This window comes from Geotrypetes seraphini, chromosome 1 (assembly GCF_902459505.1).
Source record: "Geotrypetes seraphini chromosome 1, aGeoSer1.1, whole genome shotgun sequence".
NCBI classification, from domain to species: domain Eukaryota; kingdom Metazoa; phylum Chordata; class Amphibia; order Gymnophiona; family Dermophiidae; genus Geotrypetes; species Geotrypetes seraphini.
Genome location: NC_047084.1, coordinates 135,848,963 through 135,867,457, shown reverse-complemented (window position 1 = coordinate 135,867,457; position 18,495 = coordinate 135,848,963). Strand labels below are relative to the sequence as shown.

At 44.5% G+C, this 18,495-nt stretch overlaps 1 protein-coding gene across 2 annotated transcripts in view; it reads right to left on the bottom strand.

Moving 5' to 3' along the window:
• Positions 1-580: 580 nt before the first annotated feature.
• The window catches only part of JADE1 (jade family PHD finger 1), a 199,992-nt gene continuing 182,077 nt past the window's right edge, over positions 581-18,495 (bottom strand). For both annotated transcript variants that reach the window (XM_033939135.1, XM_033939126.1), the window contains one exon: positions 581-2,009. In XM_033939135.1, the coding sequence (XP_033795026.1) occupies positions 1,090-2,009 (920 nt within the window). In that variant the 3' untranslated portion in view covers positions 581-1,089. The remainder of the gene's footprint in view (positions 2,010-18,495) is intronic.

Here is an 18,495-nt window from a genome sequence, read left to right as displayed (position 1 = left end):
AATATCAGTCCAGCAGAACCAGAAATTATGCTGTAACAGATATTAGCCAGAAAATACTAAAACTCATGGTTCCAAACCATGGGTTGAAAAACATAACTAGTTTTCTCGTTAAACAAGTTATGCACAATAACCTGATTTTCAAATCAAATGCATCTGATGAATATTTATGGTAGAATCCTGAAAACCAGGCTCGTTTTCAGCTTTTGAGCACATTATACAAATCTGACAAATGATTCATAAGACTTCCCACACGCATATTTTGTTGTTAATGCGCACGGTAAAATATAACTGCTTCACAGTGGCTCTTCTTACCCCTAAGGGCCTTGATCAATTTTATTTAGTACAAGAGAAATCCTGCATCTATAACCTCCTAGAAAAAAAAATTTAAATCAAAGTCATCCAGAATGTACCGTCATATCACTCCTACTTCTATCTATTTGGCAGGGCTTGTAATCTGCTGACATTTGCTACATCTGCATGCAATCCTCTTCCTTTCTCAGGAAGGTTAAGAGCTAAGCTCTTTACAGCAGCATGTGTTTAGCAGATTCAGCCATAAAATATGATGCAACACCAGCCAGAGTCAAACAAATGAGAATTTATTGGGTTAGCAATCCATAGGGATTCTGACCACCCTACAATTAGTACACTAGCTATAAATTAAGAGGTTGTGCTTTCAAAGGGTTAAAAAATAAAACACACACACACGCACGCCCGCATACACAAAAATGCTATGAACCAACTGGAACAAGAGCAGCTTGTCATCTTCTCAACTCTTCAATGAATATTGATATATATATACATTGTTTTATTTTTTAGTGTTTTAACAGAAGGCTCCATAAAGCAACATCCAAAGTACATTGTTCAGACTGTTTCCACCTCAAAGTTCCAAAGAACTTTTAAACTTTTCCAAAGAATGTGGTGAATGGCTTGTGGAAACAAAATGAAAGAAATAATCAGAAGCTTTCAAGTGCAAATAAATGTGTTTATACGGCACATTAACAGCTGGTCATCAAGGGGTTAATCCATCAACCTGAAAAAGTTTTTGAAAACACAGGCAGTGATGCTGGTGACAGTGCTCCCCTGGCCCTATCAAGAAGTTAGGATGCTTCGTCTGATAATATCTGTGTCATACCTTCTATTGATGACACTGTTTGGAGTCAGCCTTTGCTGCCTACACTTCTTCTCAGTTGCCTCTGTCTCCGAGTCACTCATTTCAGCATCAGGGATATACCCATCATTTTCACTATCTGTTTTGAGCCTGCTTTTGGTCCTCTCTTTAGAAGAAAGTCTGCCCAAAAATTGGTAGTTAGAGTTCTGGCGACAAGGTTCCTCCTTGGTCTGTCCCTGCTGCTGTTTTTCTCCCTTCTTTGGAATTCTGAAGCCTCCCCAGTTTTTCACTGGGCTTGTGGGTGCAGTAGGCACTTTGACTGGAGTCTGGTTGTGTACTTTGATCAGAGGCCCATTACACTTAGGCCCAGTCTCCCCAGAGGGTCTCCGTTGGCTAGAGGCTGCTGCAGATTTACTACCAAGGAAGTTAAAAGCCCTCTTGTTCTCTAGCTGTCTTTGAGAGAGCTCTGCAGGCCTCAGTGGCTTGTGATCATGTTTGGCAGGCTTTTCTTTCAATTCCACTTTAACTACCTCACACTGAGGCCGGCTATCTCTTCTTTTCCTGTGGTCTGGCATAAGTATTCTGTTTTTCTGCTGTACTGATTCAGTTCTGGCCTCTGCAAAGCTCTTTTTATGGACCAATAAACTGTCAGAAACATCCTTATCCTCCTTCCGAAAAGACAAGTTGGGATGCCTGTGTGGCGTTCTGTTCATGTTTCCCAACCGATTCTGTGTTCTGTTTCTTTCAAGAGAGGTCTTCGTTGATCGAGTCAAGGATGAACCCAACTGTTTCCTGAAGAAAGCAGAATGCCATTTCAAATCCTCAATTTGGGGTGCATCTGGAGCTGCAGGCTGAGTGTTAAACAGCATTACAGTTTCCAATGAGTGGGATAAAGGCACACCTGAATTTAGGGGGGGAAAAAAAAAAGACATTAGTATTTCATTTAACAGATCAAAGAATGTGTACACAAGAGCTTTCTAACGCTGACCTAATCGACCCACTTAAAAAAAGAATGCCTCTTAGGCTGAATTTCAAGCAGTTAATCAATTTGATGGGAAACAAGACAGCAGCAATTTTTCTTATATTTAATGGGTAAAACATCCGTTTATATTCATTATTGTAACTTAATAAATACTATACAAACATTTCAAAGCACCTTCATTATAGCCTAAATGGCCCCATCTCTTATTCCAGTTCACAATCTGGACACTATCAAACATTATTCTTGTGATAACATGCATTTAAAAATGTTAAGAGCCAGAAAATTATTTCATTTAGTACATGAATTGATTTAGTCATCCCAAGTTGCTATACCAGGCCTTTAGGAACTGAGGGAGCAATTCTCAATGTAACTTATAAACTATCGTTTTAAGTTAATTGTAAATTCGATATACCACTCATCAATTTCTCATCTAAGCAGTTTACAATTATCCAATATTAAATAAAACAGGAATAAGATAACAGAAAAGGTAAAAAAGGAAACCATATGAATATTAAAATTACGAACTATTAAAAGATATTTTGATTTCGCTTCTTTTAGACTTTTAGTATAATCTTTAATTTTATCAATTCTTGACTATTGTAATATTATCTATTTGGCATCTTACAAGAAAAATTTTAAATGTATTCGTTTAATACAAAATGCAGCAGCGCGTTTAATTTTGGTCTGAAGAAGTATGATCATATTAGTCCTTTTTATCAGCAACTACATTGGTTGCCTTTTGAGGCACGTATTCTTTTTAAGTTTAGTTGTCTTTGTTTTAAAGCTCTTTTCGGTTTGGCTCCGGGTTATTTAGTCTCGCGATTTACCTGTTATAGATCATTAAAAAAATACCCGTAATGATTTTATGTTCATGTACCCCTCTATTAAGTCCTGTCGATTCAAGAGATTTTTAAATAAGATGTTTGTTTTTCAATTAGGAAAACTGAATTCCTGGTTGACTCCTTTGATCTTTCAAATGTTTTCGTACACTGCTTTTAGAAGGATTTAAAAAACATATTTGTTTGATAAATTTATTACATAATTGTTCTTAACTTCAATTTTATTATGTATATTGCACTGATTATCCAGTTCTTCATCTTTGTGAATCCCCCAGATCTTCTATGGGTGGGCGGTATACAAGAATAAAGTTGTTATTATTATTATATTACATGTTTTAGAAGCCATCCCTTCTCTTCTATGCCTTCAACCCCCGATTCTCGCTCATTTCCTTTTATTCCCATTCTCTCTCTTTTGGCTAAAACAGGCTCTTCCTCTTCAGCTTCAAATCATAGAACACATTGAAGCTTTTTTTTATTTATTCTTGGATATGCTGTATGCAGAGTACCGCTTTCCACATGTAACCCATTTCATGCCTAACAAAGATCGGCTCACCAATTTCTCTGACCTTTCAAAGAAACCTAGTACATTAATATACAACAGTGCTGCCTAATGGTTATCTACAGCTGCTGTATTAAATCCAGCTTGATAAACATGTCAGATCTATGGAATGGTCGGCCGCTTTTTCTAAGGGTTTTAGGTTCTTTTCAACTCTTTCGACAAACTTTAAAAACAATTCTATTCACAAAGTATTTTGGTAACCATTCTGAGTAGTCATGCTTGTTGTACTCTCCTAATTTTTTTTTTTTTTCTCTATTACTATTTATTGTAAACCATATCGAGCTTTTTTGAAGATGGCACAGTCTATAAAGCACAGTTACTTACCGTAACAGGTGTTATCCAGGGACAGCAGGCAGATATTCTTGACTGATGGGTGACGGCACCGACGGAGCCCCGGTACGGACAATTTTAGAGTGATTGCACTCTAAGAACTTTTAGAAAGTTCTAGCTCGGCCGCACCGCGCACGCGCGAGTGCCTTCCCGCCCGACAGAGGCGCGCGGTCCCTCAGTTAGTATAAGCCAGCTAAGAAGCCAACCCGGGGAGGTGGGTGGGACGCAAGAATATCTGCCTGCTGTCCCTGGATAACACCTGTTACGGTAAGTAACTGTGCTTTATCCCAGGACAAGCAGGCAGCATATTCTTGACTGATGGGTGACCTCTAAGCTAACAAAAAGAGGGATGGAGGGAAGGTTGGCCATTAAGAAAACAAATTTTGTAAAACAGACTGGCCGAAGTGACCATCCCTTCTGGAGAATGCATCCAGACAATAATGAGATGTAAAAGTGTGAACTGAGGACCAAGTAGCAGCTTTGCAGATTTCCTCAATAGGAGTGGAACGGAGGAAAGCTACAGATGCTGCCATTGCTCTGACTCTATGGGCCGTGACAGAACTTTCCAGTGTCAGTCCGGTCTGAGCATAACAGAATGAAATGCACGCTGCCAGCCAATTAGACAACGTACGTTTAGAAACAGGACGTCCCAATTTATTCGGATCAAAGGACAGAAAAAGCTGGGGAACTGATCTGTGGGGTTTCGTACGCTCCAGATAGTAAGCAAGAGCCCTTTTACAATCCAAAGTATGCAGAGCTTGTTCCCCAGAATGAGAATGAGGTTTTGGAAAGAAAACCGGTAGAACAATGGATTGGTTGAGATGAAATTCAGAAACAACCTTGGGGAGAAACTTTGGATGTGTACGCAGAACCACCTTGTCCAGTGCATGAAGCTCACTGACTCTCCTGGCAGAGGTAAGAGCAATAAGGAAAAGTACTTTCCAAGTGAGAAACTTGAAAGGAGAAGTAGCTAAAGGTTCAAATGGAGGTTTCATTAAAGCTGAAAGAACCACATTGAGATCCCAGATAACCGGAGGGGCTTTAAGAGGTGGTTTAACATTGAAAAGCCCACGCATGAACCTGGACACCAGGGGATGAGCTGAAAGAAGTTTTCCATGGACTGGCTCATGAAAAGCTGCAATGGCACTGAGGTGGACCCTGATGGAAGAGGACTTCAGGCCAGAGTTAGACAAAGAAAGAAGATAAACTAACAACGTCTCCACTGCCAGGGAGGTGGGATCAAGATGATGAAGAAGACACCAGGAAGAAAATCTCGTCCACTTTTGATGGTAACATTGTAGAGTGGCTGGTTTCCTGGAGGCATCCAGAATGGAACGAACGGGCTGAGACAAAAGAGTATCAGTCGCGTTCAGCCCGAGAGATACCAAGCCGTCAGGTGTAGAGACTGGAGGTTGGGATGCAGAAGGGTTCCCTGCTGTTGCGTAAGCAGAGAAGGAAACAGAGGAAGAAGAAAAGGTTCCCTGGAACTGAGTTGAAGTAGAAGGGAGAACCAATGTTGCCTGGGCCACCTCGGAGCAATCAGAATCATGGTGGCTCGTTCCCTCTTGAGCTTGAACAAGGTTCTCAACATGAGAGGCAGAGGAGGGAAGGCGTACAGGAACAGATTCGACCAGTCGAGGAGAAAAGCATCTGCTGTTAGACGGTGCGGAGAGTAAAGTCTGGAGCAGAATAGGGGCAGCTGATGATTGTGAGGAGCTGCAAAGAGGTCTATCTGAGGAGTGCCCCATTGATCGAAGATAGACTGCAGAGTTACGGGATCGAGTGTCCACTCGTGAGGTTGGAGAATTCTGCTGAGTTTGTCCGCTAAAGAATTCTGAGCCCCCTGAATGTAAATAGCTTTGAGGAAGAGATGATGATCTATGGCCCAAGTCCAGATCTTCTGGGCTTCCTGGCATAAAAGGCGAGAGCCTGTCCCACCCTGTTTGTTGATGTAGTACATCGCAACCTGATTGTCTGTGCACAACAGAAGGACCTGAGGAAAGAGAAGGTGTTGGAAGGCCTTGAGGGCGTAAAACATCGCTCTGAGTTCCAGGAAATTGATTTGATGCTTCCTTTCCTGGGCTGACCAAAGACCTTGAGTCTGGAACTCGTTCAAGTGAGCTCCCCATGCGTACAGAGAGGCGTCGGTGGTGATGACTAGTTGATGAGGAGGCTGATGGAACAGAAGACCTCTGGATAGATTTGAGGATACCAACCACCATTGAAGAGACTGACGAAGAGATGATGTCACAGATATGTGTCGTGAGCAAGGATCCGACGCTTGGGACCACTGGGTAGCAAGGGTCCATTGAGGAGTGCGCAGGTGAAGACGGGCATGAGGTGTGACATGAACTGTGGATGCCATGTGCCCCAAGAGTACCATCATTTGTCTTGCTGAGATGGACGGCAGTGGAAGCACCTGGTGACATAGAGACTGAAGAGTCTGGAGACGATTGGATGGTAGGAAAGCTCTCATTAGGAGTGTATCCAGGATCGCTCCAATGAATTGCAGTCTCTGAGTGGGAATGATATGAGATTTGGGTAGATTGATCTCGAATCCCAGAAGTTGTAGAAACTGGATGGTTTGGTTGGTGGCCAGAAGGACTGCTTGAGCGGATGTGTCTTTGATCAACCAGTCGTCCAGGTAAGGAAATACATGCAGGTGGTGAGAGCGTAGAAATGCCGCTACCACAATGAGACATTTGGTGAATACCCTTGGAGATGAGGCAAGACCGAAGGGCAGCACCTTGTACTGGTAATGACAATGATTGATCATGAATCGGAGATATGGTCTTGAGGTTACATTGATCGGTATGTGAGTGTAAGCCTCTTTGAGATCGAGGGAGCATAGCCAGTCGTTTTGATTTAGAAGGGGATAAAGGATGGCTAAAGAAAGCATCTTGAATTTTTCTTTTACTAGATGAATGTTGAGATCGCGAAGATCTAGGATGGGTCTGAGATCTCCTGTCTTTTTGGGAACTAGAAAGTAACGGGAGTAGAATCCCTGCCCCTTTTGATCTAGAGGAACTTCCTCTATAGCGTTCAGAAGGAGGAGGGATTGGACCTCCTGAATAAGGAGGGCCGATTGAGGACTGTTCAAAGCAGACTCTTTTGGCAGGCTTTGAGGTGGAAGAGTCTGAAAGTTGAGAGAGTAGCCGTGGCGGATGATGTTGAGGACCCATTGGTCCGATGTGATTACTTCCCACCGGCTGAGGAACAGAGAAAGTCGACCTCCTATAGGCTGAGGCAGGAGAGCAGGAATAGGGATACTGGCTATACTGTGGAGAATGAAGTCAAAAGGGCTGTGACTTTTGCTGAGGAGGTTGTTTTACAGCTTGTTGCTGCTGCTGTTGTCTGGGAGGCTGACGTTGTTGTTGCCTCTGACGCCTAGGTTGCTGAGCAGTGGTAGGCAATGGACGAGCTGTGAAGCGGCGTTGATAGGCCGATTGCTGCCTATATGGTCTTGGCGGAGGAGGCTTCTTTTTATTCTTGAGCAGGGTATCCCAGCGCGTCTCATGAGCAGAGAGCTTTTGTGTGGTTGAGTCCATGGAATCCCCAAAGAGCTCATCCCCTAGGCATGGGGCATTGGCTAACCGATCTTGATGGTTAACATCAAGCTCGGATACCCGAAGCCAGGCCAAACGACGCATAGCTACTGACATTGCTGTCGCTCTGGATGTTAGTTCAAAGGTGTCATATATGGATCTAACCATAAACTTACGTAATTGTAGAAGAGACGACAAGCATGTGTGAAAAGCAGGATGCTTTCGTGAAGGAAGATATTTTTCGAAAGAAGCCATGGTGGTAAGGAGATGCTTTAAATAAAAAGAAAAATGAAAAGCATAATTACCAGCCCTATTTGCCAACATAGCATTTTGGTAGAGCCTCTTACCAAATTTATCCATGGCCCTTCCTTCTCTGCCAGGAGGGACAGATGCATATACACTGGCTCCTGAAGTCTTTTTAAGGGTGGATTCGACAAATAAGGATTCATGTGGAAGTTGAGGTTTGTCGAACCCAGGAATGGGAATTACCTTATATAGAGAATCCAGTTTACGTGGGGCCCCTGGGACAGTTAAAGGAGTCTCTAAATTCTTATAGAAAGTTTCCCTCAAGATGTCATGAAGGGGGAGTTTCAAGAATTCCTTTGGAGGCTGATCAAAATCAAGGGCATCCAAAAAAGCTTTAGACTTTTTGGATTCAGCCTCCAAAGGAATGGACAAGGACTCACACATCTCTTTCAAAAAACTAGAGAAAGAGGAAGTGGCCTGTTTGGAGGATGGGTCAGGGACAGCCGAATCCTCCTCCTCTGAGGAACATTCGCCTTCAGAAAGAAAGGGTTCCTCTGAGTCTCCCCACAGATCAGGGTCTCTGACATGGGAAGAATGGTCCCGAGACTCAGGTGTCGACGTTTGCATGTGTCGGGTTTTGCGCACCGACTTACCCGACCTCATCGATACCGAGTCAGGAGAAGTTATCGGTCGCACCGGTGCCGAAGTCTGCACCGATTGATGGTGAGCTCTCGGCTCCGGTGCAAGGACTGGCATCGATACCGATGAGGTTAGGTGAAGCGGTACCGAGACAGTGGAAGCAGGCAACACGGGTTCCACAACCGGTATCGATACGGGTTGATCCACAACCGGTACCGGTGGCTCGGTGCGGACTGGCACCGGAAGGTTCGGTGTCATGATAGCAGGAAGGAGTCGTTCTAATTGCTCCTTAAGCTGCACCTGAAGGATGGCCGTAATGCGGTCATCGAGGGATGGCACCGGTACCGCTTTTTTCTTCTGCGGTACCTGCGGTGCCGCTCGACGCCCCGGAGATGAGGAGCCCGATGTCGAGGGACTCACCTCTATAGGGGCGGAGCGCTTCCGCTGGCGTCTTACAGGCGGCAGGATTGGACTCACTGCACTCGAGGCCGGAAGACGTTCCAGCGGGGAAGGCTTCTTAGCCGGCTTACCTGCCTGTTGAGATGCCGGTGTGGAATCACGCGGCGTCGAAGACGAGGGTGCCGACTGAATCGGTGCCGAAGCCGGAGTCGAAGGAACGGGGTCGGACATCTCGGCACCGAACAACAATCGCTGCTGAATTTGGCGATTTTTTAATGTCCGTTTTTTTAAAGTAGCACAGCGGGTGCAAGAAGAGGCCTGATGCTCAGGACCCAAACACTGTAAACACCAGTTGTGTGGGTCCGTGAGAGATATAGGCCTAGCACACCGCTGGCACTTTTTAAAACCCGGTTGAGGGGGCATGAAAGTAAAAACGGCTTCCGCCAAATCGAAGGCCGAGGCTTCGATGGTGGCAGAAGGCCCCGCCGGGGAAAACCGAAAACTGAAGAAAAAAAAATGAAAGTTTTTTTTTTTTTTTTTTTTTTTTAAACAAAATGGAAAGAAAGAAAAAAGGCAATGTAAGCCAAAAAGTTTACGCGAGCGGGAAGGCAAGTTAAGAAAATTTCAACAGCCGTTGAAAACGCGTCTTCTTAGCTCCGCGGAAACTAAGAAACTAAGAAACTGAGGGACCGCGCGCCTCTGTCGGGCGGGAAGGCACTCGCGCGTGCGCGGTGCGGCCGAGCTAGAACTTTCTAAAAGTTCTTAGAGTGCAATCACTCTAAAATTGTCCGTACCGGGGCTCCGTCGGTGCCGTCACCCATCAGTCAAGAATATGCTGCCTGCTTGTCCTGGGATAAATCTAAATTTTAAATTAAACTATAGAAAACTGAAGGTAGAAAAAGACCACCTGTCCTATCTAGTCTGCTTATCTATGCCATCTACTACCCTTTCCTCTCCCTAAACATTTTTCATCTCTACCGCCTCCACTGGAATGCCATTCCACGCATTTAATAATAATAATAATAATAACTTTATTCTTATATACCACCAACAATCTTGCGACTTCTAGGCGGTTTACAATGAAGAGAAACTGTACAGACAGCGAATTACAGAGTATAGCATTGAACATCAAGTGATAGTAACAGGAGAGTTACAGGGCTGTGTATTACATGGTTTCACAATGAGTAGCATTATACAGTCGACGATATTCAGAGCATAAGTAGGAGAAGAGAAAGGAGATTGCGCTTTGAGTTACAAAGGTGCAAGGCTGCGAAGGTGAAAAAGATAACATAAGATGTTGATGAGAAGTAAGTTGTTAACTTGGTACATTTGAATGAAGGACGGGCACCAGTGGGAAAAACTGGTAACAATTAAAGATAGAAATTTTGGCAGAAGAGGGTAGATGGACTCCTTGGGATGGGAGGAGGCTCCGATTTTAGGGGAGAAGTCTGGTTAGGTTATAAATTTCTTAAACAATGTGGTTTTTAGTTCTTTCCTAAAGATACTATATGATTCTCTGGCAGCATAAGTGAAGTAGCCTGTCCAAGTTTGCAGTCTACCTGCTTGGAATTTGAATGTTCTATCAAAGAAAGTGCGATATCTACAGCCTATGATATTTGGGTAGGTAAAGAGGTTACGGTTTCTGGTAGGCCTAATAGAGGAGTGGAATTCAAAGTGAGGTAGTAGGTAGCTGGGGGCCAGTCCCCAGATTAGTTTATAGCAGAGGCAGGAGAATTTGAATAGAATTCGTGCTTCAATTGGTAACCAATGAAGGAGTTTGTAGAATGGACTAACATGATCGCTCTTCTTTAGTCCGAATATTAGACGGATGGCCGTATTTTGAACTATTCTCAGTTTTCTCACATTTTTTTTAGATATTCCCAAGTAGACAATGTTACAATAGTCCAGGGTGGATAAAATCAGTGATTGTACCAATATTCTGAAGGATAGCGGGTCGAAGTATTTTTTTATGGTTTTCAGTTTCCAAAGGATGAAGAAGCATTTTTTAGTCACCGAGTTTATGTGCTCGGTCAGGGACAGGTGGGTATCCAGGGTGACTCCCAGTACTTTTATGGTTTTTAGTATTGGGTGATCATGGCCGTTTACATATATTGTAGTTGCGGAGATTTTCTCGTTTGGGCTAGCAAGGAAAATCTTTGTCTTTTCTGAGTTTAATTTCAGTTTGAAGTTTAAAGTCCATTTTTCTATTTCGAGCATGATGGAGGAGATATGTTTTGAGTTGGTTGAGGTCACATTTGTTATTGGTATTAATATGGCGATGTCGTCTGCGTATATATAATAAGTTAGGTTAAGCTTTTGTAAAAGGTGGCCTAGAGAAGAGATGTATATATTGAACAAGGTGGGAGATAGGGGGGATCCTTGTGGGACTCCCGAGGGGCTTTTCCAGGGTTCAGAGTAATTTCCTTCATGGACCACTTGATAAGATCGTTTGGTTAGGAAACCTTGGAACCAGGTCCACACTCTTCCTGATATTCCCATTTCGTCGAGGCACCTAAGCATAGTTTCGTGGTCCACGAGATCAAAGGCACTGCTGAAGTCTAACTGTAGGATCAAGGCGCTGGAACCTTGATTGAAAAGGTTGTATAGGTGGTTAAGGAGAGAGCCTAGGACTGTCTCGGTGCTGAATCCTTTTCTGAATCCAGATTGGTGGTCATTTAGGAGAGAGTACTTATCTAAGTGATTTACTAATTCCAAATTGACCAGCCATTCCAGCATTTTGGTGAAAAAGGGGGTGCTCGCTATGGGTCTGTAGTTGGACGCCAGTGTGAGCGAGATCTTCTGGTCTTTGGGTATGGGTGTGATTAGGATGTGTCCCATATTTTCCAGGTAGGTTCCATTTTTGAGAGAGTATGTTGCCCAGTTAAATAGGTCCCTCTTAAATTCTGGTATTGCATCTTGCATGATCTTAGATGGACATTCATCTAGTAGACAATTTGATTTGGAGTATTTGTTGAAAAGTGCAAGGAAGTTATTCCAATCTGGGGGCTCGAAGTGGTTCCAGCTCATATCGCCTTTGGATTCACTACTCTTCGTTTTGAGGTTGAATTCAAGATTGGGTGGAGGAGGGGGTATTGAGGCTCTGAGGTCGGTGATTTTTTTCCTAAAGTGGTTGGCTAGGATGGAGACCTCTGGGATTTGATCGTGATGGTTCTGTAGTATCTGTGTGGTGTCTGTTATTTTGCTTACTAGTTTGAATAGTTCTCTACTGTTTGTATTGGTTGTTCCTATTTTCTGTGCATAACAGTTATAACGCTTTTCTTTGATCCGATTCTTGTAATTTTTCATTTTTTGTTTCCATTTAATTTTATCTTCCACTTTGTCTGTTTTTTGCCATACTCTTTCCAGTTTTCTGAGATCTTGTTTGAGGGCTAATAATTCGGCGTCATACCATTCTTTTGATGCCCTTGTGTTCTTTTTGTATGATTGAACAGGAGCTATTTGAGTTAGTGTGTCTTTTGTGAATTTGTCCCATCTAGTGGGGAAGTCTTGCTCTTCCTCTATTTTTGGGTGTAGTTCATAATGGGTCCAGAATTCTGTTGGATTGGTGATGTTTCTGCAGGTGACTGTTTTTTTCAAACTGGTTTTGTTTATATGTTTTGCTGTTGAGTGTTTCTTTTGCCAACATAATTCAAAATTGAAAGTATAGTGATCTGACCATATGTTCTTAACCCATTTTCCTGCATGGTATTGTATTTTTTTTGTGTCGGGGTCTTTGTGGGAAAAAGTGACGATGTCCAGTTGGTGTCCCTTTTCATGTGTTTCCTCTTTGTCAGGAATTTCAAAGCCCAGGGTATTTACTACTTGTTCCATGCCTTTCCTCTTTCACCTTCAATCTTATGCCCCCTCATGCCAGAGTTTCCATTTGGGGCAACCTTCTGGGAACAATGGAGCCTATTCCAAAAGGAGGGACTCCACCTTAACTGAGATGGACAAGGCTGCTGGCACTAATGTTTAAAAAGGAGATACAACAGCTTTTATACTAAGATATGGGGTGGGGGGGGGAGCCAACAAGTCACCCAGAAGCGGATGTTTCAGTGTGGAGTATCCTTGAAGGATACTATTGAAAGCACAGTTACTTCCCGTAACAGGTGTTATCCAGGGACTCAAACAGATATTCTCACATGTGGGTGACGTCACCAACGGAACCCTGGTACAAACATTTTAAAAGTGCATTGCCACTTTAAGATTTAAGAAAGTTCACGATAGCCCGCACCATGCATGCACAAGTGCCTTACTGCCTGATGTAGGCGTGCAGTCTCTCAGTTCAGTAAGCCTGCTAAGAAGTCAACCAGGGGAGGTGGGTGAGTTGTGAGAATATCTGCCTGCTGTCCCTGGATAACACCTCTTACGGTAAGTAATTGTGCTTTATCCCAGGACAAGCAGGAAGCATATTCTCACATGTGGGTGACCTCCAAGCTAGCCAGAATGGGATGTTGGGAGTGTTGGCCTTTAGGAAAATAAATTTTGTAATACTGACTGGCCGAAGTGCCCATCCCTTCTGGAGAAAGACTCCAGACAGTAATGTGAGATGAAAGTGTGAGCCGAGGACCATGTGGCAGCTTTACAAATTTCTTCAATAGGGGTAGAGATCTAAGAAAAGCTACTGAAGCTGCCATAGCGCTAACTTTATGGGCTGTGACACGACTCTCCAGTTGCAGTCTAGCCTGAGCATAACAGAATGATATACAGGACGCCAACCAGTTGGAGATCGTTCTCTTGGAAATAGGAAGCCCCAACTTGTTAGGATCATAGGAGACAAAAAGTTGAGGAGACGATCTATGCGGCTTTGTTTTGTTCAGATAATAGTCAATCCAGAGTATGAAGAGCCTCTTCTCCTGAGTGAGAGTGAGGCTTAGGAAAAAATATAGGAAGCACAATTGATTGATTGAGATAAAATTCTGTAACAACTTTCGGCAGAAACTTGGGATGTGTGCAAAGAACCACTTTGTCGTGGTGAAACACAGTCTGCCACTAATGCTTGAAATTCACTTACTCTTCTAGCAGAAATAAGTGAAATGAGAAAAACAACTTTCCAGGTAAGATACTTGAGATGAGTCATAGACATTGGTTCAAATGGAGGTTTTATCAATTGAAAAAGAACTACATTAAGGTCCCAGACTATTGGAGGAGGTTTGAGAGGTGGTTTCACACTGAAGTCCTTTCATAAATCTGGAGACCAAAGGATGAGCATTGAAAGGCTTACCCTCCACTGGTTTGTGAAAAGCTGTAATAACACTGAGATGGACTCTAATAGATGTAGACTTAAGCCCAGATTCAGACAAATGAAGACTAGTGAAACTGAAATGGATTGCGGAACCTTTTCCTACCCTTTCTCATTTTTAAGTTCTTGTAAACCGTGCCGAGCTCTACTTCCGTGGAGATGATGCTGTATATAAACTTAAGGTTTAGTTTAGTTTATCATAATGATGAAGAAGACACCAGGAGAAGAAACGAGTCCACTTCTGCTAACATTGTTTCCTGGAGGCTTCTAGAATAAGTCTCACTGGCTGAGAGAGGTGAAGTTCAGTTGCATTCAGTCCGAGAGACATCAAGCTGTCAGGTATAGAGATTGAAGATTGGGATGTAGAAGTGCACCTTGACTCTACGTAAGAAGAGATGGAAATATCGGCAGAGGCACTGGCTCCCTGGCACTGAGCTGAAGTAGAAGGGAGAATCAAGGCTGCCTGGGCCTGCTATGAGAATCATGATGGCTGACTCCTGCTTGACTTTGGAAAAGAGTCTTTAGAATGAGAGGAGTAGGTGGAAACACGTAGAGAAACTTGTGTCCCAAATCCAGCAGAAATGCATCTGCCTCTAGATGGTGAGGTAAGTAAAGTCTAGAGCAGAACTGGGGCAACTTGTGGTTGTGGGGAGATGCAAACAAGCCCACTTGAGGAGTGCCCCACTGAGCAAAAACAGGATGGAGAGCTGCAGAGTTGAGTGTCCATTCATGAAGTTAAAGAATTCTTCTGAGCTTGTCTGCTAAGCAATTCTGTAGACTGCTCTGAGATAGATGTTCTGAGCAGTCACCCAGAGCCAACTTTTTTGAGCTTCCTGGCAAAGAGGGAGAGATCCTGTGCCTCCTTGTTTGTTTATATAGTACATCGCTACCTGATTGACCATGCAAAGTAAGAGGACTTGATCGAGGAGCAGATGTTGGAAAGCTTTGAGAGCATAATGAATCACTCTGAGCTCCAGACGACTGATATGAAACTTCTTCTCCCTGGTGGACAAATGATCTTGAGTCTGAAGACCATCCAGATGTGCCCCCCAGGCGTAAGTTGATGCATCTTTGGTCAAAACTTTGTGATGAGGAGGCATGTGAAAAAGCAGACCTCTGGAGAGATAGCACAGTTACTTACCGTAACAGGTGTTATCCAGGGACAGCAGGCAGATATTCTTGACTGATGGGTGACGGCACCGACGGAGCCCCGGTACGGACAATTTTAGAGTGATTGCACTCTAAGAACTTGGAAAGTTCTAGCAGGCCGCACCGCGCACGTGTGAGTGCCTTCCCGCCCGACGGAGGCGCGCGGTCCCCAGTTAAGATAAGCCAGCTAAGAAGCCAACCCGGGGAGGAGGGTGGGACGCAAGAATATCTGCCTGCTGTCCCTGGATAACACCTGTTATGGTAAGTAACTGTGCTTTATCCCAGGACAAGCAGGCAGCATATTCTTGACTGATGGGTGACCTCCAAGTTAACAAAAAGAGGGATGGAGGGAAGGTTGGCCATTAGGAAAATAAATTTTGCAAAACCGATTGGCCGAAGTGTCCATCCCGTCTGGAGAATGCATCCAGACAATAATGAGATGTAAAAGTATGAACTGAGGACCAAGTAGCAGCCTTGCAGATTTCCTCAATAGGAGTGGAATGGAGGAAAGCTACAGATGCTGCCATAGCTCTAACTCTATGGGCCGTGACAGAACCTTCCAGTGTCAGTCCGGACTGAGCATAACAGAATGAAATGCACGCTGCCAGCCAATTACACAACGTACGTTTAGAAACAGGATGTCCCAACTTATTCGGATCAAAGGACAAAAAGAGTTGAGGAGTTGATCTGTGGGGCTTAGTACACTGCAAATAGTAAGCTAAAGCCCTCTTACAATCCAAAGTATGTAGAGCCTGTTCTCCAGAATGAGAGTGAGGTTTTGGAAAAAAGACAGGCAGAACAATGGATTGATTGATATGGAATTCAGAGACAATCTTAGGGAGAAACTTTGGATGCGTACGCAGAACCACCTTGTCATGATGAAAGACTGTAAAAGGTGGATCAGCAACTAGTGCATGGAGCTCACTGACCCTCCTGGCAGAGGTTAGGGCAATAAGGAAGAGGACCTTCCAAGTGAGAAACTTGAAAGAGGCGGTAGCCAAAGGTTCAAATGGAGGCTTCATTAAGGCGGAAAGAACCAGATTGAGATCCCAGATTACAGGAGGGGCTTTAATAGGTGGTTTCACATTGAAAAGACCTCGCATGAATCTGGACACCAAGGGATGAGCTGAGAGAAGTTTCCCCTGAACTGGCTCATGAAAAGCAGCAATAGCACTGAGGTGGACTGTGATGGAAGTAGACTTGAGACCAGAGTCAGACAAAGAAAGTAGATAATCCAACAAAGTCTCCACTGCAAGGGAAGTGGGATCATGATGATAAAGAAGACACCAGGAAGAAAACCGAGTCCACTTCTGATGGTAATATTGCAGAGTGGCCGGTTTCCTGGAGGCATCCAGAATTGAACGAACAGGCTGAGACAAAAGCGTATCATGAGAAGTCAGCCCGAGAAATACCAAGCTGTCAGGTGCAGAGACTGGAGGTTGGGATGTAGAAGGGTCTCCTGATGCTGTGTAAGCAGAGAAGGAAACAGTGGAAGAAGAAAAGGTTCCCTGGAACTGAGTTGAAGTAGAAGGGAGAACCAATGTTGCCTGGGCCACCTCGGAGCAATCAGAATCATGGTGGCTCGTTCCCTCTTGAGCTTGAACAAGGTTCTCAACATGAGAGGCAGAGGAGGGAAAGCATACAGGAACAGATTGGACCAGTCGAGGAGAAATGCATCCGCTGCCAGACGGTGAGGAGAGTAGAGTCTGGAGCAGAAAAGGGGCAGCTGGTGATTGTGAGGAGCTGCAAAGAGGTCTATCTGAGGAGTGCCCCATTGAGCGAAGATGGACTGTATGAAAGGATCGAGTGTCCACTCGTGAGGCTGGAGAATTCTGCTGAGCTTGTCCGCTAAGGAATTCTTTTCTCCCTGAATGTAGATAGCTTTCAGGAATAGATGGTGATTTATGGCCCAAGTCCAGATCTTCTGGGCTTCCTGGCACAAGAGGCGAGAGCCCGTTCCACCCTGCATGTTGATGTAGTACATCGCAACTTGATTGTCTGTGCACAGCAGGAGAACTTGAGGGAAGAGAAGATGTTGGAAAGCCTTGAGGGCATAAAACATCGCTCTGAGTTCCAGGAAATTGATGTGATGCTTCTTTTCCTGGGCTGTCCAAAGTCCTTGAGTTTGGAACTCGTTTAAATGGGCTCCCCAGGCATAAGGGGAGGCGTCGGTGGTGATGACTAGTTGATGAGGAGGTAGATGGAGCAGAAGACCTCTGGATAGATTTGAGGATATCAACCACCATTGTAGAGACTGACGAAGAGATGATGTGACAGATATGTGACGTGAGCAAGGATCCATCGCTTGGGACCACTGGGTAGCTAGGGTCCATTGAGGAGTGCGCAGATGAAGACGTGCGAAGGGTATGATATGAACTGTGGAAGCCATGTGACCCAAGAGTATCATCATTTGCTTGGCAGAGATGGAAAGTTGTAGAAGCACCTGCTGACACAGAGATTGAAGCGTTTGAAGACGGCTGGATGGCAGGAACGCTCTCATGAGGACTGTGTCCAAGACAGCTCCGTTGAATTGAAGTCTCTGAGTGGGGATGAGATGAGATTTGGGTAGATTGATCTCGAACCCCAGAAGTTGAAGAAACATGATGGTTTGGTTGGTGGCCAGGAGAACAGTCTGAGATGAATTGGCCTTGATTAACCAGTCGTCCAGGTAAGGAAAGACCTGAAGGTGGTAAGATCGTAGAAAGGCAGCCACCACAATCAGACATTTGGTGAACACTCTTGGAGAGGAGGCAAGACCGAAGGGCAGCACCTTGTATTCGTAATGACAACGATTGATCATGAAGCGTAGGTACTGTCTGGAAGCCAGATTGACCGGTATATGAGTGTATGCTTCTTTGAGATCGAGGGAACATAGCCAGTCGCCTTGATTGAGAAGAGGGTAAAGAGTGGCCAGAGAAAGTATTTTGAATTTCTCTTTGACCAAGCATTTGTTTAGATCGCGAAGATCTAGAATAGGTCTTAGACAGTGTTCCCGCTAAGCTGCGCTGGCGTGCGCTGGCGCACAAAATGTTACATCGCAGCGCACAAGTTTCACGTCACAGCGCACACTCGAGCGGAGGTGAGAGGAAGCGGCGGCGGTCTGCCCTGATCGCCTAAGATGCAGCAGCGGCGGCTCCTTTCATGATCCCCGTAAATTACGGGGATGCCGCCGCTGCTGCATCTTAGGCGATCAGGGCAGACCGCCGCCGCTTCCTCTCACCTCCGCTCGAGTGTGCGCTGTGACGTGAAACTTGTGCGTTGCGATGTAACATTTTGTGCGCCAGCGCACGCCAGCGCAGCTTAGCGGGAACACTGGTCTTAGATCTCCTGTCTTTTTGGGGACTAGAAAATAATGGGAGTAGAATCCCTGCCCTCTCTGATCTAGAGGAACTTCCTCTATAGCGTTCAGAAGGAGGAGGGATTGAACTTCTTGAAGTAGGAGGGAAGACCGAGGAGT